Source organism: Capricornis sumatraensis, chromosome 22 (genome assembly GCF_032405125.1).
Source record: "Capricornis sumatraensis isolate serow.1 chromosome 22, serow.2, whole genome shotgun sequence".
In the NCBI taxonomy this organism is placed as follows: Eukaryota; Metazoa; Chordata; class Mammalia; order Artiodactyla; family Bovidae; genus Capricornis; species Capricornis sumatraensis.
In genome coordinates, this window is record NC_091090.1 from 21,507,567 (window position 1) to 21,530,368 (window position 22,802).

Consider the following 22,802-nt stretch of genomic DNA (forward strand, 5'->3'; position numbering starts at 1 on the left):
CCCCCTTTTTGATTACAAAACAGCCAGGTTAAAGTGTTCTTTTTTAAAAACAATTATTTAGTTTTGGCTGCGCTGGGTCTCTGTTGCTGCATGCAGGTTTTCTCTAGTTACGGAGATCCGGGACTACTCTAGTTTCAGCGCACAGGCTTCTCATCGAGTGACTTCTCCTGTGGTGGAGCCTGGGCTCTGGGGAGCGTAGGCTTCAATAGTTGCAGTGTGTGGGCTCAGTAGCTGTGGCTGTAGGACTCCAGAGCACAGGCTCAGTAGTCATGGTGCAGGGGCTTAGTTGCCCCATGGCATGTGGGATTTTCCTAGACCAGGGATCGAACCTGTGTCCCCTGCATTGCAAGGCGGATTCTTAACCACTGGACCACCAGGGAAAGTCCCAGGTTAAAGTTTTCAGTGGCCCATTCACAGATTTGTATACCCCTTAAAGTTTTTAGAGTCATGATCAGACTGTATGTATTCTGGAAGTCCAGAACGGTGTGCCTGCATCCCCAGGATTCAAGCTTTTCTCGTGAACCCAGGAGTCCTGAGTCGCTTCCGCCTGGTACTTCTGGAAGGTCATGGGCAGTTACAGGCCCTGGCTTGCAGCTGTGCTGCCACATTCCAGACTGGTATGCCTGCTGAGAGCTGCACACTGGGTTATGCTGCGGCGGAGACCACGTAGGTGGTAACAATCATCTCTGCTCTGAGTTTACCGCCTCTAATGTCTTTTATATGGAAAGATGTGCCTGTGCTCTGCACATGGTAGGGAAATGATAGATGTAGATTTCCCCTCCATTTCTGACGTTGGAGGCAAATCTTTGAATTCTTGAGAGGTTTCAGAAGAGGTTGGACAATGACCTCTGATACCCTGGGAGACGTAAGTCCTTTGGAGCCAGGTGTATCTTGCTTTGTCTGAACTGTTGACCGTGCTCGGCCATCTTGCTGAGTTTGTTCTTCTGCTTCTGAAGTCCTCAACTTACATGCTATCACGGAGGGTGCAAAGGACACTTCGGTGTTCTGATTTGTTAGAGCTCATCTATTTAAAAAAGCAAAAAACCCACAAGGCTGAGCTGTCTCCTGGCTGGGAGAAGAGAGTCTCCTTCAAGCCGGCGGTTCCATAGAGAGGTGATGAGCCTGGATGGCATTTGCGATCCCAAGTTCACTTCCAGCCACCTGAATAACAAAACACATCACGGACAAAGAAAACGGTTGTCTTACAGTCTTGGGGGTCGGAGGTGGGGGGGAGGGGGGGCGCGGTCAGGAAATGCTTGCTGTTGGTCTTGGAGCTCCAGCTACAAAGAGCAAAATCATTCTATCTGTTAATTTAGCGGATTAAGCCGATTGTTGAAGTGACCAATTTAAAAAATGCCCAACTTGCCCGCAGCTTTGCCTTCTGCAATCCGGGCTCCTCCTCCACCCTCGGGGTTCGGGCCTGGTACAGGAGGAGCTTGGGGAGGAGGGGGGAATGCTGTGCCCTGGAACAGCCCTGGGGGGCTGGAGGAGGATCTCTTGTCTTCTCTTTACCGCCACCCACTTTCTGAAAACTCCTTAAAACAAAAGGCCTTTATTTAGTAAACCCGCACACCGCACCCAGCCCCTGATACAGTGTCCTGAGTGGCTTGGTGTCCTGGATGGGGAGTTCGCCCCTTTATTTCTGTGTGAGAGGCTGGGGTGCTTCTCAGCCTCTGTACTCTTTACCTTTGTTTCGAGGACCTTTTGAAGATGGGTTCCGAGGTCCTGCTGAGCCAGCCTGTTCTGTCTCCTTCGAGCCTCCACTTGAGCCTCCCCCTGAGACTCACTTTCCCACCCGCACCTCCCCCACCCCACTCCACCCCCCAATCTGCCAGCGGCGACCTAGAAAGGCAGCAGGAGAGCCTGGGCCTGGCCCAGGCTAGGATGGCACCTCCCTCCGTCCCCTTCCCACCCGGCCGGGATCAAAGCCGCCTCCTCGGGGAGCGGGGAAATGCCTCTCCCAATAGCCCCACCAGTGAGTAAACAGCCAGGGCCTCTTGCAGCTTTTGAAGCGCGGGGCTTCGGGCTGGGAGGAATGCAGAACATTTCATTTTAGGAGTGGACTTAGGTTTCCAGCGCTCTGGGTATTTGCAAATTTGAAACAAATGCCCTCATTTAGCAGCAGGCAGGCTGGGCAGTAAACGGGGGTTGTTGAAGGGCGTTTATGACGGTCACAGGTATTTGTGGGAAGAGGGACCCCAGCAGGTTTGGGAGAGGACAGAGGGTTTATGGTTAGGTGGGTTGTCCAGAGGCCCCAACCAGGTCTCCGGTGGAGGGTTGTTGTTAGGCGGGCTTCACCATAAAAAGCATTGCTGCCTCCTGCCCCCCAGGAAGTATCTCCTCTGGCAGACAAAGGGGCTGGGGATAGTGTTTATCCCCCAGGGCTGATGCGCAGGGCCTTGCCCCTCTCACTTGGCTGCCAAAGTATCAGATTTCCAATGAACCTCTCCTTCTCCTACTCCCAGAGCTTGAAAGGCTCATTAAATGTGCTTTATGTATAACAAGTTGGCTGAGGGCTCCCCCGCCGCCCCCCCGCCCCCCCCCCACCCCCGCCTCCATTTCCAGCCAGTTTGGTGAGGAAGGAGCTAGGGAAACCTGTTTTCCTTTTGTTGTTTCTGGAAGTAGGATCTGCGAAGATGCAATTGCAAAAACCCCTGATTTTAGGAGTCAGCCAAGCAAGTGTTGTTTGCCCTTTATGGGCAGCTTGACCAAGGCTGGTCTGTCTGAAGCCTGGCTGTCTCCCCCCACACCCCCGCACACCCCAACTCCCAGGGAAATTCAGAAATGTGTTCAGGCATTGAGTTCTGGCTTTGTAGCTTGCTCCCTGAGAGACCTTGGAGAGTTCACATCACCTCTCTGAGCCCTCAGGTTCTTCTTTTGGAAGATGGGGATGGTAATACTGATCCCATTCGAGTTCTTGTAAGAGTTAAGTGAGATAGTACTGAATTTCATGAACTTTGAGATGCTCTCCCTCACTCTCCCCAGTTTTGCTTCTTTCAGATTGGATGGTAAGATAATTATTATGTAATGTTCCCTTTTGGCGGAACATAAATAATGGTGCATCTCAAAATCAGTGACATCTTTGAAGTTCAGTGTATGGGAAGGACTTTGTCCCATAGTAGATACTTGATAAAAGGTAGTTAGAATGGGATAGGGGTGATTTAGTTATAGACCTGCTTTTGCTTCCTGTCTTTTAGTAACTTTAAATAGAAACTGTTTTCTTTTTAGCCTGGCTCATAAATAACTAAGACTGCTTAAGGCAGAAGGCCTCATGCTAGGTAATGTGGGAGGGAGTGGTTGGGGGACTCCTAAAGAGAAAAAGATCCAGAAGAGGAGGTAGCCATCCCTAAGAGGACAGTCAGTCTATTGTGGAAAGAAAATACCTCTCTGATGGTTGAGTCTCCATTTATTTATTTAGCTGCATGACCTGGCAAACAGAGATCCCAGTTCCCAAACCAGGGATCAAGCCCAGCCCCAGGGAAGTGAAAGCACGGAGTCCCAACCCCTGGACCACCAGATAATTTCCTTAGAGTCTCCATTGAAAAAGGCTGAATTGGGAATTCCCTAGCTGTCCAGTGGTTGGGACTCTGTGCTGTCACAGCTAGAGCCTGGGTTCGATCCCTGGTCAGGGAACTAAGATCCCATAAGTTGAGTGGTCAAAAAAAAAAAAAAAAAAAAAGACATGAAAATGCTGAGCTATTCCTGGGTGGAGACTCACTCCGGGAATGGCTTGTCTTGTAGGCAAACTAAGATAGAACGAGAAGGGGGTAATGAACAAGCCAAGGACATGGAGAAGCACCAGAGAGGGGGGACCCAGTAAATACCAGGTGCTCGGAGGATGGGGAGGGCTTCCCTGGTGGCTCAGATGGTAAAGAATCTGCCTGCAACGTGGGAGACCCGGGTTCAGTCTCTGGGTGGGGAAGATCCCCTGGAGGAGGGCACGGCAACCCCAGTCCAGTATTCTGGCCTGGAGAATCCTCATGGACAGAGGAGCTGGGTGGGCCACTGTCCCTAGGGATGCGCAGGGTCAGACACAACTGAACCGCTAGCACAGAGGATGGGGACCTGAGTGGGGCAGGCGAGGGGCCCACAGGGGGTGGTAGCGTGGGCTTCCCCGCCCAGCAGCACAGCTGCACTGCGTTGATCGAAGCTTTGTGGAGACAGCTGGCGCTCATCATTCTGCTTTGTGCTACCCAAGCATGGGGGGAGGGGGGTGTGTGCCATTCCCGCTCAGGACACAAGTGGCCTGAAGGCTGGGGAGTTCTTTCTTTGCTGGATTCTGGTTCATCTGATGGTGGGATGGATTGGCTGTCGAGTTGGGGTTTGGATGGCACAGGAAAAGAGCAAGATAGGTCCCTTTTGTATGTGTTAGTGGATGTCTAGAGCAAAGCTTTTTTCCTTTTTTTAAAAAATAGATTGCTGCGTAGATATGTGTTTTAGGTACTCCACCTTATAGGGGTTTCAGAATGTGTTCTTTCTGTGTGGTCGCTCAGAAATGTAACCCTTGGTGGGTGTGCCCAGTTGGAAAAGGGGCTGATTAAAGGCTTGCCTGGAAGAGGAGAACTCAAAAAGTTCCAGGGTGTAGGGACCCAGGCTCTTCCAAGGTCTTCTTCCTTTGGAAATGTGATTTATTTATCGGCTGTCCTGGGTCCTAGTTGCTGCGAGCGGGGGCTACTCTAGCTGTGGTGGGCAGGCTTCTCACTGCTGTGGCTTCTCTTGTTGCGGAGCACGGGAGCTAGGCACGTGGGCTTCAGTAGTTGTGGTGCACGGGCTTAGTTGCTCCATGGCATGTGGGATCTTCCCAGACTAGGGATCCAGTCCCCTGCATTGGCAGGCAGATTCTTAACCACTGCACCACCTGGGAAGTTTGTTTGGGCACATCATCTGTGCCTTGAATAGTCAAAAGGGCATTGAGGTTAAGACAATTCCAGTGCTCTCTTCCAGGGCATTTTTGATGATAAAAAAACATTTTTATAAAACTCTGAAAGTCAAAGTGAGTTTTCTTCAGGGGAGGCGGTGGTTCTTTTCAAACCAGGTCAACAGATTCTTTGAAGCCCTTTTTGCATCTGAGTCACCCAGACCAATACCTTCAGGTATTGTCCTGAGTATAACCAGTTGTCCAGTTTGAGAAGCCTCAAGAGGACTTCCATGGACCTCCATGGGGCTCCTGCCAGCTGCTGGCCTTGGGGGTGATGGCTGTGGCAGCTGAATTAACAGCTGCCTGTTCTGGGCCAGGCCACTGCCTCAGCCATGGAGAGAGGTGTTGATCAAGCTGATGGGGCAGCAAATCCCCCTGAGCCCCAGGTTGGAAGTAAATTAGTTAAACGTTGCTCTTAGGCTCCGGACAAATTGCTTTCAGTTTTTGCTGCCAAAAGAGAACTCTGAAAACAGGGTGTAAATTGGGTTATTTACACTGTCTCTGTTTTTGTTGCTTCCATGAAGTCCATGGAGGAGGGCGCCAGTCCAAGGGAGCTTTCCAGGTTCTTCTGGTGCCTGGCATCAGGTGAAAAGGGGGTGGGCGTGTGTAGGGGGGTGAAGTGCCCTTGAATGCAGGAAGTGTGGTGACCGGACAGGCCTTTGAGGTGCCTGCGACCAGCCCCTTTCGTTAGATCAAAGAAATACCTTTTGTTTTTCCGCTCACACTTTCCTCTGGCCTGGAGCCAGAGTTGTAAAGAGGCGGAGTTGTGAGGGTCTGCATCTGGTAGTTTGGGATGGTGGGTGAGGTGCGGGGACGGGGTAGGGGGTGGGGGGCAAGGGGGGAGCAGGCAGTGGGGAGGCGGGGCAGGTGGTGGGGAGGGGCGGTCTTCTCGTCTGCTGAACACTTCCTGGATCCTGCTCCCAGGCCTGGCATGTGCAGGGGTCTGCCTGGGCTAGCCTGGGCACCCCGGGGTCTGTGGGGCCAGCCGCCCGCCCTGATAGGGCCCTGCCTGAGCTGGGCTCTAAGTTGGAGAAACCAGCCACACAAAGGTGGATTTCATTCCAGGCTAAGTGTTTTGTTGCTGAATCATTTGCATTCATTAAATGTAGTGAAGGATGAGTGATATTTAAGGCAACGGGCGATGGGTTTGCTGGAGGCTGCTGCCTTCGAGCCTAAGAATTCTTGGGGCCAGGGAGAGGATGGGCGCTGCTCATTCAAAGCTTACTTAACTTCTGACTGCCTTGGGAAGAGGCCAGCTGCTAAAATATGAAAAATGTTTGCCCAGAAGCCCCCAGAGCCTGGCCAGACTGCCCCGGCCAAAGACAACACACACTTACAATTCATTATTTAGCCTTCTGCGAGTTTGCTCGTGTCTCTTCCTCCCCTGGGACCTGGCTTAGCTGGGGGCACAAGCGGGGCCAGGAAGGCTCCTATAGATTTTCAGGGGAAGCCTGGCCTAAAGCAAGTGATGTCTGCATTTACCCCACCCGCCCCTGTCCCCTGCTAATGGACTGTAGGCTGTCTCTGAGGGTTTGCTCTGGTAAACCAGGCCACCATAAATATCCTTGTATCTATGCCCTTACGTTTATATACCTGAAGGATAAATTCCCAGAAGTGGAGCTGCTCTGTCAAAGGATTAGAACTATATCAAAGTTGGGTACACCATTCTGCATGTATGTTATTTTTCTGGGGAGGAAGTTTATAGCTCTCATCAAACTTCTGAATCACTGGCTGGGGAAAATCACACAGGTTAACATGTGAAAACTGGCAAATGTGATTCAAAAGTGAGGCATTGCTAGGGTGACTGAAGACTTTATCATCCAACCTGGGGCATTATTCATGATTATGCCCAGACAGCCCTCAGAAGCCAGGGTTGTTCCAGGTAACTTGGGAGGATTGTAGCCCAGCGCCCCCCAGGATCTTTTTCCCTGATCCCTGGGATGTCCTCCCCTCTACACCGTGGCGCTCTGAATGATCTGCCCCTTTTTATTTTCCATTCTATCAGCTTTTGTTTCTCCCAAACAAAATGCTGAGCTTGGTAGGATAGATCGAGTTCCTGACCTTTGTTTTCCCAGATGCTCAGTGGTTGTTCAAGTTATTCTTGGATTCCCCAAAACCACAATTTGAGCCCTGGAAGCAGTGTTCCTAATCTGCAGGATGAAAGTGATAATATCCACCTCATAGAGCCGTGCGTGCTAAGTCGCTTCAGTCGTGTCCAGCTCTTTGCAGCCCCATGGACTGTAGCCCGTCAGGCTCTTCTGTCCATGGGTTTCTCAAGACAAGAACATTGGAGTGGGTTGCCTTGCCCTCCTCCAGGGGATCTTCCCGATTCAGGGATTGAACCCATCTCTCTTCTGTCCCCTGCATTGGCAGGCGGGTTCTTTACCACTAGCATCACCTGGGAAGCTATGACAAGGGGTTAATGAAGGAAAGTTTGTTTAGTAGGGGCATTGAGATGTAGCCTTTATCCCTGGGAGGCAAGCTTCAGGGGCAGGCACGTTGACACATGTTGTCACTCTTTATTGACGTATACTTTATTGATGTATTGAACACTGCCAGCTGTCTAGATTTGTTTTTTTCCGATTTCTCCAATTATTACCATCCCTTTAATTGCCCTTGTATCTGTTCCCTCCCTTTATATCTCATTGTCCATGACTTTATTATTAAGGTCTTGCCATTCCTTCCTTGGAATACTGCTGGAAAAGTGAATTTTCGATGGCAGGATATTTTTTTTTTCCTCCTCAAAAATATCAAAAAGACATGCACTTTATGAACCTTGAGATGGAAACATCCGATGAGATGCACCAGACTGAGATAAAAAGGAAGCTGAATGAGAAGGGTGAAGAGGTAAAAAGAAGACTGGCTGAGATAATGAAGGAGTATGAGGAGACAAAACACGCAAGAGCATTTACACAACCGTGTGTAAAATGCGTAGCGAGGAGCAAGCTGCTGCATAGCACAGGGAACTCAGCTCAGTGCTCTGTGATGACCTCTGGGTGGGATGGGGTGGGGGAGGCTCATGAGGGAGGGGATCTATGTATACATATAACTGAGTCACATTGTTGTGCAGGAGAAACTAACACAGCGTTGTAAGGCAGTTATATTCCAGTAATTAAAAAACGAATTAAAAAAACCCCTCAGGTCACTGGAAAAAAAAAATGCGATGGCACAATGCAGTTTCCATTATACACTTTAAGGAGCTGAATCAGCAGTAGTTAATCTAGTCAGTATCAGGCAGTTGAGATGCTCTCAGAATCAGAGGAAAATGGACAGTGAGATGAAAGTGATGAAAAAAATGTGATAATTAGGTAAATAGATTCAAGATTTTAAAAAGTAATAAAGGATAAAAGTGCTACTCAGTTGCATCTGACTCTTTGTGACCCCATGGACTATAGCCCACCAGGCTCCTCTGTCCATAGGATTTCCCAGGCAAGAGTATCGGAGTGGGTTGCCAGGGGATCTTCCTGATCCAGGGATCAAACCTGTGTCTCCTGCATTGATAGGTGAATTCGGTGGATTCTTTACCACTGAGTCACCTGGGAAGCCCAAAACAAAGGAGATACAAGTAGAATTAAAAAGCGTATCCTAAGAGGTAAATAAGACACAATACATACAACAAAGGAAGAATTCTAGTATTAAAACATAAACCAGATTGAAGCAAAGACAAATATATCAGTTAGTATGATAAATTTCAGTGAAATATGTCTCCTACAGAGATAAGACAAGATTGAGTTAGGAAGGTTTCATGTTCTTTACATGAGACAAACCTAAAATGTGGACAGAGTTCATTTTATTCTAACTTGAGGCCAGTAGCTTAATTTATTTCATTTATTACTTAGGAAATAATTTAAGGCTATTTCTTCTGAGTACAGCTTTGAAATGAATAAATTTGAAATGAAAAAAATATAGAATTGGTAAGTTCCATTGCTTTAGAAAAAAGCAAACAAACAAAACTTAGGCAAATCCAGTCAAGAAAAGGAAAGAAAAGGTCGATAAGCAAAGCAAGAAAAGAAAAAGAAGCCTTAACCTCATCCTTAGCCTCAAACAATTTCTTGAGTACACACCAGGTACTTGGTAGATTTTGGAGACCTAGAGCAGGTAATGAGATGGAGCTTACTGTTCAGTGGGGAGGACTCACTAAAACGTATACTAATGATTCCAGTTGGAATAATTGCCATGGAGAAGATTTTTTTTTCCAGTTGTCAAGGGTTACCATGTTCAGTGCTATGCTGAGAAATCGATGCTGGGAAAATAAAAGTTATTGAAATGTATTCTAGAGCCATTAGGATGATTGACTAGACAGTAACTCTGAAAAACAACTGATACTACTATTTATGAAATAGATAACTAAGGACCTAGTGTATAGCACAGGGAACTCATACTCTGTAATGGTCTATATGGGAAAAGAATCTAAAAAAAGAGTGGATGTATGTGTAAGTGATTCACTTTGCTGTATAGCAGAAACTAACAACATTGTAAATCAATTATACTCCAATACGAATTTTAAAAAATCATCGAAAGATAGAAAACAAAAACCTTCCACCAAGTTGTTGTATCAGACAGCCTTGAGGGGAAATTTCAAAAAACACAGAGGAAAATAGAGCCTTATAGTGCTTTGTAGGCTGTCACAGAGCCAAGGAACAGATGGAGAGCCATTCCATGCATGTCACAAAGTTGCTATGACCTTGCTCCTACATGCTGGCTAACAGCACAGAAGAGGAAAATGCACTACTTAGAAATATTGCTGCAAAAGTCTAAAAAAAACCTGGCAAATTAAATCTAATACTCTTCTTAAAATAATGTGTCATAAACAATTAGGATTTACTCCCCAAATTCATGGATGGTTTAATCTCATGTAATTCATCAAAATAAGTCAGAAGACACACACACTTATTTCCATCTTTGGCTGTATGGAGAGCTAGATGCAAAAATAACATTAGATATAAGTTAACATCTGTTCTTGTTTTTTAAAATTTCAAGCCACAGATAGCATATTTCAAAATGAAATTATAATGCTGTTCTCTTTTAAAGTCACTGAGTTAAAATAGTAAAGTCTCTACCATTTAGCATTATTCTGGAAACTGTAGCTGAAATAATACTGTAAGAAAACAAAAGTTGGACTTCTCTGGTGGTCCAATGGTTAAGAATCCACCTGCCAATGCAGGGGACACAGGTTCGATCCCTGCTCAGGGAAGATTCCACATGCTGGGGTAACTACTGAGCTTGTGCGCCACAACTAGTGAGCCTGTATGTCTTAGGGCCCATGCCCTGCAATAAGAGATGCCACCACAATGAGAAGCCCATGCACCTCCAGCTAGGGTGCACCCCCTGCTCGCCGTAACTAGGGGAGCCCTTGTGCGGTAAGGAAGACCCGATGTAGCCATAAATAAATAAAACAGAAGTCAGAATAAAGTTCATGTCTTTTGCTGATGGTGCCAGTTTCTTATATGTGAAACCCAATTATCAACTGAAAGCCGTTAGAATAGTAAGAGAATTGAGTCATTTGGCAAAACTACACAAAACTCAGAAGTTTCACTGCTTATCAGTGAGTAACCTTTTACAAAATACAATGGAAACATTTACCCCATTCACAAAATCAGCAACAAGAAAACCCCTAAGAGACTCAGGCATAGGGACTTCCCTGGCGGTCCAGTGGTTAGGACTCTGTGCTTCTGCTGCAGGGGGCACGGGTTTGATCCTTGGTGAGGGACCTAAGATCCTACAAGCTGTGCGGCTTTTTCAAGAAGAAAAAATAAACAGGCCTAAACCAATATTCTTGCCTGGAGAATCCCATGAACAGAAGAGCCTGGAGGGCTACAGTCCATGGGGTCACGGAGAGTCGGACACGACTGAGTCACTGACACACACAAACCAATAGAATGGAAACTGTATGTTAAAGGAGTCAGTAAATATCACCCTTCTCTGAATTGGAAACCAGTGGATGCAGGGAGGAAGGAAAGACAGAGAGGAACTGGAGAGAAGGAAGTCTATGCATCACCTTTATTACAGATAAAAGTGAGCTTGAGGAACAAGGTTTTAATCTGAAGAGGATTGTCTGGTTCATCCCTGAATTAGGGGTGTGTGTGGGTGTGTGTGTGTGTAGCCTACGTGTATAAAATGTGTCCTGTCTGTGGGGGGTCTATTCCCCACGCCCCACACTAAGGGGATGGGAGAGAGAGGATCTCAGCCAAACATGCTGAGACATCACCCCTCCCTAGGACCTGTGAGAGAAGAGGGGATGAGGCTGCGGTGGTACCCCCTCCACTGAAATGGGGAGGGGTTATTCCTCCTCAAAACTCCCTTTGGTCTCTGAACTCACCAGGGTTTAGCTGTTGAAGCCCCTGGTCACCTGGGAGTGTGGGTGCCTGAATGTGGCTCTTCCTTCTGAGGGAAAGGCACAGCTGTCAGCTCTTCCTGCTTCTACCTTCACTAACCACGCTGCTGCTTCAGGCATGCTCCCAGGACACCTGGAGAACAGAGTGGGTTTTCCCCAAAGGCTCTCAAATGAATTAAAACAGGACAGTATTTAAATGAATTCCAAGGCAGCCTCTGCACCCAAGAAAATTCACTTGCTATCTATTTTCCAGCCCAAATAACGCACAAATGCATCTCCTGAAAAGTTAAACAACAAGAACCTTCACTGCTGTGTCCACTGTAGTAGTCTCTAACACTTGGAACAATGTCTGGCTCTTAGTAGGTACTCAGTAACTTAATGACCATTCTCAGAGGGGGAGAGTGTGACAGGTAATGCAGAAAAGGCCTCATATTAATGATTTTATTGATTACAAATTAATAAGAAAAAGATAGCAATAAAAATAAACAAGGAAAAACGTAGACAAGGAAGCACAGTAGAAAATTCGGCTAACCAGTAAACAAGATTGTTTTATGTTGTTAAGGACAGACTAAATGTCTTAAGTGACTTGCAAAATAAAGCAAGGTATTCTTTTAGCACTCTCAAATTGGTAAAGAATAAAGTATCAATGTTGGTAAGGAAGCATAGATGGGCACAGCCTTTTTAAAGAGCAGTTTGTCATTTATCAAAAACCTGAAATTGTGTTCTCTGTGGTCCAGGGGCAGTTCTGTTTCTAGAAACATTCTCATTACCAAGCTGCACAGGTACCTGTGCAGGGAGGTTCAGTGGGGGCGTTGTTTATAATGGCAAAAAATTTATAGCTATCTGAATGTCCACGATTAGATTAGGGTGTTAGACAAACAGATTATGGGTCACTGGTTGAATAATAATACACATGGTTAAAATGAATGGACTAGAACCATGTGAACAGACATGGAAAGATACCTGTGGTTAATTGTAGAGCAAAAAAAGCAGTTTGCAGAATAGCATGTGTTGTGGGTTGAATGGTGTCTCCTCAAAGGATATGTTCAAGTCCTAACCCCTGGCCCCTGTGATCGTGGTCTTATTTGGAAATAGGGTCTTTGCAGATGTGCAAGTTAAGAGATGTCATTCAGGTGGGCTCTGATCCTACGTGACTGGTGACATTCTTACAAGAAGGGAAGTGATGCGGACATGCGCAGAGGGCAGATGGCTGCCTAATGGTGGAGGCAGGAAGTGGAGTGGTGCGGCTCCATGCCCGGGCTTCCCTGATGGCTCAGCGGGTTAAGAATCTGCCATGCCGGAGACATAGGTTCGATCCCTGGGTTGGGAAGATCCCTGGGAGGAGGAAATGGCAACTCACTCCAGTATTCTTGCCTGAAAAATCCCATGGACAGAGGTGCCTGGCGAGATACAGTCCATGGGGTCGCAAAGAGTTGGACATGACTGAGTGAACGGAGAGAGTTCGCTAGGCCAAGCAATTCCAAGGATTGCCTGCACCCACCAGAAGCTGGGAGAGAGGCATGGAACAAACTCTTCCGAGAACCTCCAGGAGGAACCAAGCTTGCCAACACCTTGATTTCACACTTCTGGCCTCCAGAACTGAGGGAGAATAAGCTTCCATTGTTTTAAGCCACCCAGCTGCGGTAATTTGTTACAGCAGTCCTGGGAAGCTAACAGAACAGGTATGGCATTATCCCGTAATGCCACCTGTGGCCGTGCTTGCTGCTCTCTCTGTGACAAAGAGCTTCTTCAGTCCATTTTCTACCCTAACAACCACCTCCTTGGAAACAGGGAGGGACTCACTGTGTTGGTGATTTTTTTTTTTTTCTGTCTGGGGACAGCCTGAGCCAGGTAAATTTGTATTTCATCTCCTTTGTCTGCTCCACCCCTCACAAACCAGTGTCCTAGTGGCCTTTAGCCATGCCCCTCTGACCCCATCATCCCTTAAACTCTGAGCATCCTCAGTTGCCTCAAGTTCATGCTTTGTCTTTGTGCCTCTGTCTTTTTCTATTTGCCAAGGCCCCCTTCCTTCTTAAAACCTTGTTGTTATTGTGCAGAGCCATGTGGGATCTTGGTTCCCTGACCAGGGACTGAACCTTTGGCCCCTGGGGTGGAAGCTCAGAGTCTTAACCGCTGGACCACCAGGGAAATCCCTTAAAATCTTGTTCCGAGGCGCCTTCTTCCAAGATGCTCCTCTGCATCCCCCTTTTACCCTCACCCTGAGTTAAAAGCTTGCCTTGTGCACCCGCCCATCACACTGTGTGATGACATGGTTGAGCCTAGTGGTTAGCATAGGTTTTTCCTGTGAGCCAGGCAACAAGAGATTTGAATCTTGTGTTTGTCATCGACGTGCTGTGTGACCTTGAGCAAGTGACTTTACCTTTCTGTGCCTTGGTTGCCTCATCTGCAGAATGGGGACTGTAGTACCTACCTCACTGGGTGGTCCTAAGCATTAACACTGGTTAAAGTTCTTGGAACAGTGCCTGGCACGTCGCAAATGGTCAGTGAGCCCTCGCTATTATTATAATTATACGTTTACTTGTCTGATTCCCCCACTAAGCAGAGAGATTTAAAGGCAGTAATTGTGTTTTTCTCTCTCTGTCCCCAGTGTTTTGCAGAGTACTTGGCACATGATAGGTGCTAAATAAGTATTTGTTGAATTAATAATGGTAATTAATGTAATTGCCGACTGGGATCCCAGGTTGGGCTTTGACCTCCACTCTGCTGGTTCCACATTACGCAGGGGCTAGTGAACCCTCCTCGGAGCAGCGGGTGTTTCCTGAGCATCTCCAGTGGGCAAGGCAATCACAGTGGAGGTGGTGGAAGAGTGGACGATTAGTTCCTGACCTCAGGGAGCTGACAATCTAGTGGGGAAAGCAGTTGAAGCTTATGAAATGTTAACAGCTTTAGGTCTTAATAACCATTTGTGGGGGCAACAGAAGAATGTGGATTCAGAGTTCACTGTTTCAGTCCTTGTTTTCCAGATTCCTTTTAGAGTTTCTTTTTAATAGTGAAATGTAGACCTGGAGGCTTCGTCAGATTTAGATTTTATTTTATTTTTTTCAGGTATCCTTTCCTCAGTAGGCACATAACATTTGGTTGTCTCTCTGCAATTAGCAGCTATCAGTAATCACTGCCAGATCCATTATTTCATTGGGGGGGCTATAAAATGGTGATATTCTATTTATCAGTTGGAGACTTTTTTGAAGATCAGTTGCCCCTCATTAACTGTTTGGTTACCGAGAGATATAGCTGTTCAAGAAAGGGAAAGTAAATGCTTCTTGACCAGTTTTTAAAATAACAAGTTGATTTTCTAGCATCCTTCAAAGGTGTCATTTTGGGCTCTTTAGAAAAAAATTTTTTTAAATTTTACGATTTGGCATTACTGGGGTTTTTAAAACTTTTTTATTGGAGTATAGTTGATTTATAACATTGTGTTTCAGAAGTACAGCAAAGTGAGTCAGTTATACATATATCCCCTCTTTTTAAGATTCTTTTCCCATATAGGTCATTACAGAGTACTGAGTAGATTTCCCTGGGCTATACAGGAAGTTCTTATTAATTATCTATTTTATATATAGTAGTGTGTATATGTCTTTCACTTTTCACTTTCATGCATTGGAGAATGAAATGGCAACCCACTCCAGTGTTCTTGCCTGGAGAATCCCAGGGACAGGGGAGTCTGGTGGGCTGCCATCTATGGGGTCGCACAGTCTGACATGACTGAAGTGACTTAGCAGCAGTAGTGTGTATATGTCAGTCACAATTTCCCAGTTTATCTCTCCTCTTGGGCTTTTTTTTTTTTTTTTAACATCATTATGAATTCATAGATTTCAAACTCATCCGATGTGTTAAGGGACTTCCCTGGTGACTCAGACAGTAAAGAATCTGCCTGCAATGCAGGAGACTCAGGTTCAGTCCCTGGGTCTGGAAGATCCCCTGGAGAAGGGAATGTCAACCCACTCCAACATTCTTGCCTGGAGAATTTCATGGACAGAGGAACCTGGCGGGCTATAGCCCATGAGATCTCCAAAACTCAGACACGACTAACACACACATCACCCACAATGTGTTAAGGCCGTGTGGTTTTTAACCCTTCAGTTCATTTCAGTCGCTCAGTCGTGTCCGACTCTTTGCGACCCCATGAATTGCAGCACGCCAGGCCTCCCTGTCCATCACCAACTCCCGGAGTTCACTCAAACTCACCTCCATCGAGTCGGTGATGCCATCCAGCCATCTCATCCTCTGTCGTCCCCTTCTCCTCCTGCCCCCAATCCCTCCCAGCATCAGAGTCTTTTCCAATGAGTCAACTCTCCGCGTGAGGTGGCCAAAGTATTGGAGTTTCAGCTTTAGCATCAGTCCTTCCAAAGAACACCTAGGACTGATCTCCTTCAGAATGGACTGGTTGGATCTCCTTGCAGTCCAAGGGACTCTCAAGAGTCTTCTCCTCACAGTTCAAAAGCATCAATTCTCTAGCGCTTAGCTTTCTTCACAGTCCAACTCTCACATCCATACATGACTACTGGAAAAACCATAGCCTTGACCAGACGGACCTTTGTTGGCAAAGTAACATCTCTGCTTTTGAATATGCTGTCTAGGTTGGTCATAACTTTCCTTCCAAGGAGTAAGCGTCTTTTAATTTCATGGCTGCAATCACCATCTGCCGTGATTTTGGAGTCCCCCAAAATAAAGTCTGACACTGTTTCCACTGTTTCCCCACCTATTTCCCATGAAGTGATGGGACCGGATGCCATGATCTTCGTTTTCTGAATGTTGAGCTTTAAGCCAACTTTTTCACTCTCCTCTTTCACTTTCATCAAGAGGCTTTTGAGTTCCTCTTCACTTTCTGCCATAAGGGTGGTGTCATCTGCATATCTGAGGTTATTGATATTTCTCCCGGCAGTCTTGATTCCAGCTTGTGCTTCTTCCAGCCCAGCGTTTCTCATGATATACTCTGCATAGAAGTTAAATAAGCAGGGTGACAATACACAGTCTTGACGTACTCCTTTTCCTATTTGGAACCAGTCTGTTGTTCCATGTCCAGTTCTAACTGTTGCTTCCTGACCTGGATATAGGTTTCTCAAGACAGGTCAGGTGGTTTGATATTCCCATCTCTTTCAGAATTTTCCACAGTTTATTGTGATCACACAGTCAAAGGCTTTGGCATAGTCAATAAAGCAGAAATAGATGTTTTTCTGGAACTCTTGCTTTTTTGATGATCCAATGGATGTTGGCAATTTGATCTCTGGTTCCTTTGCCTTTTCTAAACCAGCTTGAACATCAGGGAGTTCACGGTTCACGAATTGCTGAAGCCTGGCTTGGAGAATTTTGAGCATTACTTTACTAGCAGTATGATTAGCATTTATTTGCATTTATGTTTCTAATTTGCATTCATTAGGTTACCGGTGCATTGGAACTTCTTATATTTATTAATCATTTATATCTGTTTTGAGAAAACATGCTATTTTGACCACGTCACTATGGGAATTTTAGTGGCTGTTGCGATTCATTTGTAACTGCACATCAAGGCCAGCAACCCCTCTTCTGTCCATTGCTAGAAACCGTTTTCCTAATTGGTCGTTTGCCATTGAGAGTTGTTTACAACCTCTATTTTATGGAGTCAGATATTTTCCTTCATAAAGCAAAGAATTTTCCAGTCCCCCCTCACTGGGGCCTAATGGGATCAGAAAGCTGAACCCTAATAGTTTACCTCCAGGCATTGGTTGGCGTCTAAACATTCACTGTGTTATCCTCACCTAACTATAGTCGGGTCCCTTGAGGCCAGAGGCCTGCCTCATTCCAGCACAGTCTGGATCCGTTTTCACTGAGACAGACTTGTTCTGACTGTCTTTCCTGTGAAGGTGGGAAGTGACTGAAATGATGAGCAGCTGCTAATCCGAGCACTGCCTGAAGGTTCCCGCGGCAGCCGGCCATAGTGTGGTCCCAGCAGTCGACTGCTGCCCGCCCCGTGGAGCCCTGCTCAAGTGACCGGCTCCGTCGGGCAGCTGTGGGACAGAGCTTCAGACCTCAGGGTCTGTTCAGAAACCTCTTACCCAGATGGCAAGAGACTGAGTGGGTAGCACTTAGCAGCTCCACATGGTCTGCATGAGAGAGATGCCAACCAAGGCTTACCCTGGGTAAGAGACGGTTGTCATGGAATGCAGTCCCTCAAAGATCTTGAGCATAATAATCGCAAGCAATAATGGCTAAGAGCCCAAACTCACATGATACTTAAGTTAATATGTGCCAGGCACTGTTCCAAACACGCTACATTGGTTAACATGTGAATTTACTTTTCGCAAGCCTAGGAGGTAGATACTGTTATTAGCACCATTTTATAGCTGCAGAAATGGAGACACTGAGAGGATAAACAGCTTGCCCAAGGTCATACACTTGGTAAGTGGGGGAGGAGAACTCGAGTCAGACAGTCTGACTCCAGACTCTGAGCTCTTGTTGCATCTCCATGCTGCCCGTACCCAGTGGGCCAGGGGTCTTAAAGTCATGCAGCTCTTCAGACTTCCCAGAGGGCATTTTGTCCCTAGCTGGCTTTACAGATGGGGAAACTGAGGCTCGAAGAACAGAGTGACTTGCTCAGAGCTGCCTGTGCAAGTCAGATGCAGGGCTTCTGTAGGCTCACTCATTTGGCATCCAAGTCAAACTTCTTGAACCTCCTGGGAACAGAATTGCCCTTAGACAGGTATTGTACAAAGAGCGGTTGCCTCTTCCTTTGAGAGGGCCCACATCTCTGGGTCTGGTGAACAGGGGAGTCTTACTCAGGACTTTCCTGGGCTCGTGAGGACCACGGTGGGTGCTGCTCTTGAGGTCTCATGGTCTGAGCCTGGGCTGGCCATTTCTGGAAGTTGACTTCTTTGCCCTTGCGTGAGGAGCAGCCAGCTGAGTTCCAAGAGGAGCAGGACTGCTGGGTCAGGAGTTCTGGAAAAGTCGGGTGGGAAGTGCCCCACTGTCTTCTTGCTCCTGGCCTAATGGCTTGGACCATTTTTAGATGTCAGGAAGTGTAACAGTATGGTACATTTATCTTGATGAATAATGGAAGAGCCCAGGGAAGGTACTGTACTTTTCCTGGTGAATTATTTACCAGGAGCCTCTAATTTGAGGCTCTCCATTTTAAGTGGTCTGGATTGGGAGTATCTAGAGCCCCACTCCCCCACCCGTCCCAAGTACAGGTTAGCTGTAACCGTCTGTGTCTAGTGTTATACTGGGCAGACCTGTGACCTGTTGCCAGAGACTCTGAGTGTGGAGTCCCCGTGGCTTCTGGGTTGGCTGGCAGGAGGGGCTGGGGAAGACGTCCCTGCTAGAGATGCCCTGTGAGGGGTTTTCCTTGGCCGGAGGAGGCTGGGGTCGGTGGGGCTGGAGGCTGCTCTGCAGGCGTGGAGGATCCTTTGTGTGCTTGTGTGTGTGTGCATACATACATGCTCTGTGTCTTTCTTTTTCTTGTCTCTCTCGGACTGTGTTACTCTGTTCTCCGTTTGTCTCTGCCTGTTGATCTGGGTCTCTGTGTGTCTCTCTCTTCCCCACTGCCCTCCCTCCCCACACTCTTCCCCCCTCTACCACCTCTCCCTTCCCGCATTTCTCAGTCTCCCTCCAGCCCCCCTCTTCCTCCTGTCTTCCTCTTTTCTCCATCAGTGTCTGCTTCTCTCCCTCTCTCTGCGTGACTGTAGAGGCCTGGGAGAGGCCTGGGATGGAGGGACAGCCAGTTCCAGACTTAAGTGAAGCCAGATCTTGGTGCCTTCCAGACCCTGACTTAAAGATCGACAGAGTAGGCATAAAATAAACTTTAGGTCTTTGTCATTTTTTTGGCTATCCAGTTATTGCATCAGCCACTCTTAGGGGCGTTTTCCCCCCCTTCTTCTAGCTATTTGTGTGTGCTTTATGCTTTATAACATCCCCGCCCCCGAAAGTCAGTTATCCCCAGGCTTTAAGCATCTGGTAATGAGTTGCAAGTTTTTGGTGCTTTTAAAAATAACTTACAAGGAATGGTTTCTGTCCCTTATATTCTTCAGATTATATTTTCCTCATCTGTTGTTACTGATTTGGAGATTAAAATACATCTTCGTAGAAAAAAAAAAAAATCTGCCATCTTTAGCCAGAATGCTTTTTTGAAACAGCTGATTTTTCAAAAACGACGTTTTTTTGGTTATTGTCATTAAAAAAAAAAAAGGCAAATCATCAGTGGTGCAGTTAAGAAAGAAAAGAATAAAATTGGGTTTTACCTTATTAGAGAGTTTAGATTTTAAGCCATGAAGTGAAGTTTATAAGGAGTCAAGGAAGTGTCTGATGCTTTGATTCTAATTAAGTGGCTGGCCTGCCTTCCCCCTCCCGCTCTGTCCCTTGATCTCCACCCTCCCCCAGCTGGGCAAGACTCAACTGCTGTGACCCCAGCTGCAGTAGTTGATCCTCGCCATAAGATAGCTTTCTCCGCGGACATTTCCTCGGCCGCATGTGGTAGCTGAGGGGTTGAAGGAAGAGCTTTGGATGGCCGCAGCAAATCTGTCCGCAGAAGGCAGCAGGGGCCTCTGTGAAATCCCACCCCTATACCCTCTGAGGCAGCCTAGAGGCCTGGAGGGCACCTTCACCTCTTTTTAAAAATTTTCCTGAACTTAAAAATTTTTTTTCACTTATTTTTATATCTGGCTGCGCTGGGCCTTCGTTGCTGCTCAAGGGCTTTTTCTCGTGGCGAGCAGGGGCTGCTCTCTAGCTGCAGTGCGAGGCCTTCTCATTGCGGTACCTTCCCTCGTTGTGGAGCACAGGCTCTAGCCACGCGGGCCTCAGTAGTTGCGGTTCTCGGACTCTGGAGCACAGGCTCGATAGCTGTGGCGCACGGGCTTAATTGCTCCTTGTTGTGTGGGGTCTTTCCGGACCGGAGGTCGAACCCATGTCTTCTGCATTGCCAGGCGGATGTTTTTAGCCACTGGACCACCAGGGAAGTCTGCACCGTTGCCTCTTGAAGCCAGTGGCTCTCGCAAGCCACCTCTGGTTTTCTGGGTTCTTCTCTTTGTGTTTCAGGTTGAGGCTTAAAGCCTGGAGCATCTGTTTTCCTGGGTGGGTTTCCAGAAGCAGCTGTTGGCCAGACAGGTGGAGAAGGAAAGAAAGGAAGGCTGAGGGAAGGGCACTTGGAGGAGGGTGTCGGGCCGCCTTGGTCCCTGGCACATGTGTTTGGCATCGCCGCGCGTCAGCGGCTGTGTGGCAAGTGCAGCCCGTCGCCGCAGGCCCTGCGCGGCTCGTGCTTTCCACATCACACATAGCAGAGTGATTTCCTCACATTCCCCACTCTTGTCTGCTCCGGGAAGTGGTTTGCAGAGCACTTCTAAATTTAAAAGTATGAGACTGCCTCCCTCTCTTATCCCTTTGAAACCAGCTGAAGGCCAACCTCTTTAGTCACATTTTGGGTTTGAGGGGAGGAGGATGGAGGGGAAGGGAGAAGCTGGGGGAGTGTGTGTGCCTGCATGCGTGTCTTCCCGGGCTCTGCTGGTCCCCAGATGCGTGGGGGGAGCCGCACAAGGCTGGTTGCGGTGCTGGAGGGGCACACGGAGAGGAGGGTGGAGGCTCAAGGACTGACTTTCAAACTGTGGGCAGGTATGTTCAGCCACTTACTTGTTTTAAAATTTGTCATTTTCTTCTTCCTTCCCCATGCCCAACAGTATGTTATTCTCCTGGAGAAAAACAGCAGGATGTAGGCAATGGCCACAGGGAAGGCACTTTGGGACATAGTGCTGAAGGGGATAAAGTGGGAAGCAGAGGGAGAGATAATGCATTTATATAGGGTAAAAATAGCCACATGCAAAACCACAATCGCCTCTGACCAGAGCACGTACAAAGAGAGGATTTACATTAAACAGGACGGAGCAGTTGTTGGAGGTGGCCTTGGGTAGAAGGGAATAAAGTGAAAGAAATGAAGAGCAGCCAGAGTGGCAACGTGGAAAAAACACAGGGTCGTCCCTGGTGGTCCAGTGGTTAAGACGTCACCTTCCAGCGCACAAGGTGTGGTTGGGTAGCTAAGATCCCATGTGTCTCCTGGTCAAAAAGCCGGAACATAAAACAACAGAGCCGATAGTGTAATAAATTCAATTGAGACTTTAAAAAAATGGTCCACATCCAAAAAAAAAAAGCACACAGATGTGGGAGTCAGATCTAGGGGCGGTTCCCCCGCCCACCCCACCCTCACTGGGATAACCTTGACCCCAGTTTCCGCCTCTGTGAAATGAGGCTGGTCTCAGCGGAGGGTTCTTTGGATGAGAAATAATGTGTCTATGAAATAAGGGCCGACCAGAGCAGACAGAGTGGCTAAGGCCGCACTGACCAATGGAACGTTTTGCAGAGACAGAAGTCTGACATCTGTGCTGACCAGTACAGTGGCCGCTAGCCACACGCAGCTCCTGAGCACTTAGAGTGTGACTGGTGTGGTGGAGGAAGTGAGCTCTCAGTTTCGTTTCATTTTAATTAAGTTGCATTTGAAAAGCTGCATGTGGCTAGTGGCCGCCATATTGGCTGCTGCTCGTGTCTGACTCTCTGCGACCCCATAGATGGCAGCCCACCAGGCTCCCCCGTCCCTGGGATTCTCCAGGCAAGGACACTGGAGTGGGTTGCCATTTCCTTCTCCAATGCATGAAAGTGAAAAGTGAAAGCGAAGTCGCTCAGTCGTGTCTGACCCTCAGCGACCCCATGGACTGCAGCCTTCCAGGCTCCTCCGTCCATGGGATTTTCCAGGCAAGAGTACTGGAGTGGGGTGCCATTGCCTTCTCTGGCCATATTGGCTAGAACAGGTCAAAGGGATGTTTTAACTTCTTTAAGAGGTAGGGAAGGGACTTCCCTGGTGGTCCAGTGGCTAAGACTGCGAGCTCCCAACTCAGGGGGGCCCAGGTTTGAGTCCTGGTTGGGGAACTAGATCCCACATGCCATAACTAAGACCTGGCACAGCCAAATTAAACAAATAAATATTAAAAAAAAAAAAAAAAAAAACAGCCAGGGAGGATTTTCCCTCATTAGTGGAGTTGAGATCACTCCACCTAAAGGACAAGGACTCATGATGGGGAATTTGGGGTGTATGCTCGTTGACTTAGAGATGGCTTAAAAGAGCTCAGAAAACTGAATCTCCCAGCATTTTCTGAACCTGTCTTGAAAATAAATAGATGAAGTCAGGTCCAGCTAGTCCCATAGTAGTGGTTCCCAGGCGGTCCTCTGCTTTGCCCTCTGCTTCGACAGGAAAGGCTCTGGGAAGCTCACGCCCAGTCCCACCCTGGCACTGTTCTCAGTGTGGTGTCCCTGGGCCCCTCCCCACCACACCTGGGAGGTAGACCTGCTTGGGGCCTGGGTCTGAACCCCACCCCCCACCCCAATGAATGGCTGTCAAGCCTGCATTGAGTCCTTTTCCATCTTCTCTGGAGGATGAGCACTGGACCCTTTGTCCCCTTCGGGGTCCCTGAGCACACCGGCTGAGCATCCCTGAGGTCTTCCTGCCTCCTCTCCCAGGCTCTTGGTCTGCAGCAGCCCCCTTGCCTGCCTGCAGTGTCTATCATTTCCACAGTCCCCTCT

At 47.6% G+C, this 22,802-nt stretch overlaps 1 protein-coding gene across 1 annotated transcript in view; it reads left to right on the plus strand.

Annotated features, from left to right (window-relative positions):
* PTK7 (protein tyrosine kinase 7 (inactive)) overlaps positions 1 to 22,802 on the plus strand; it is a 62,452-nt gene that overhangs the window by 8,441 nt on the left and 31,209 nt on the right. Inside the window, exons 3-4 of the mRNA XM_068994146.1 lie at positions 528 to 666; positions 1,836 to 1,975. Of these exons, the coding sequence (XP_068850247.1) occupies positions 528 to 666; positions 1,836 to 1,975 (279 nt within the window). The remainder of the gene's footprint in view (positions 1 to 527; positions 667 to 1,835; positions 1,976 to 22,802) is intronic.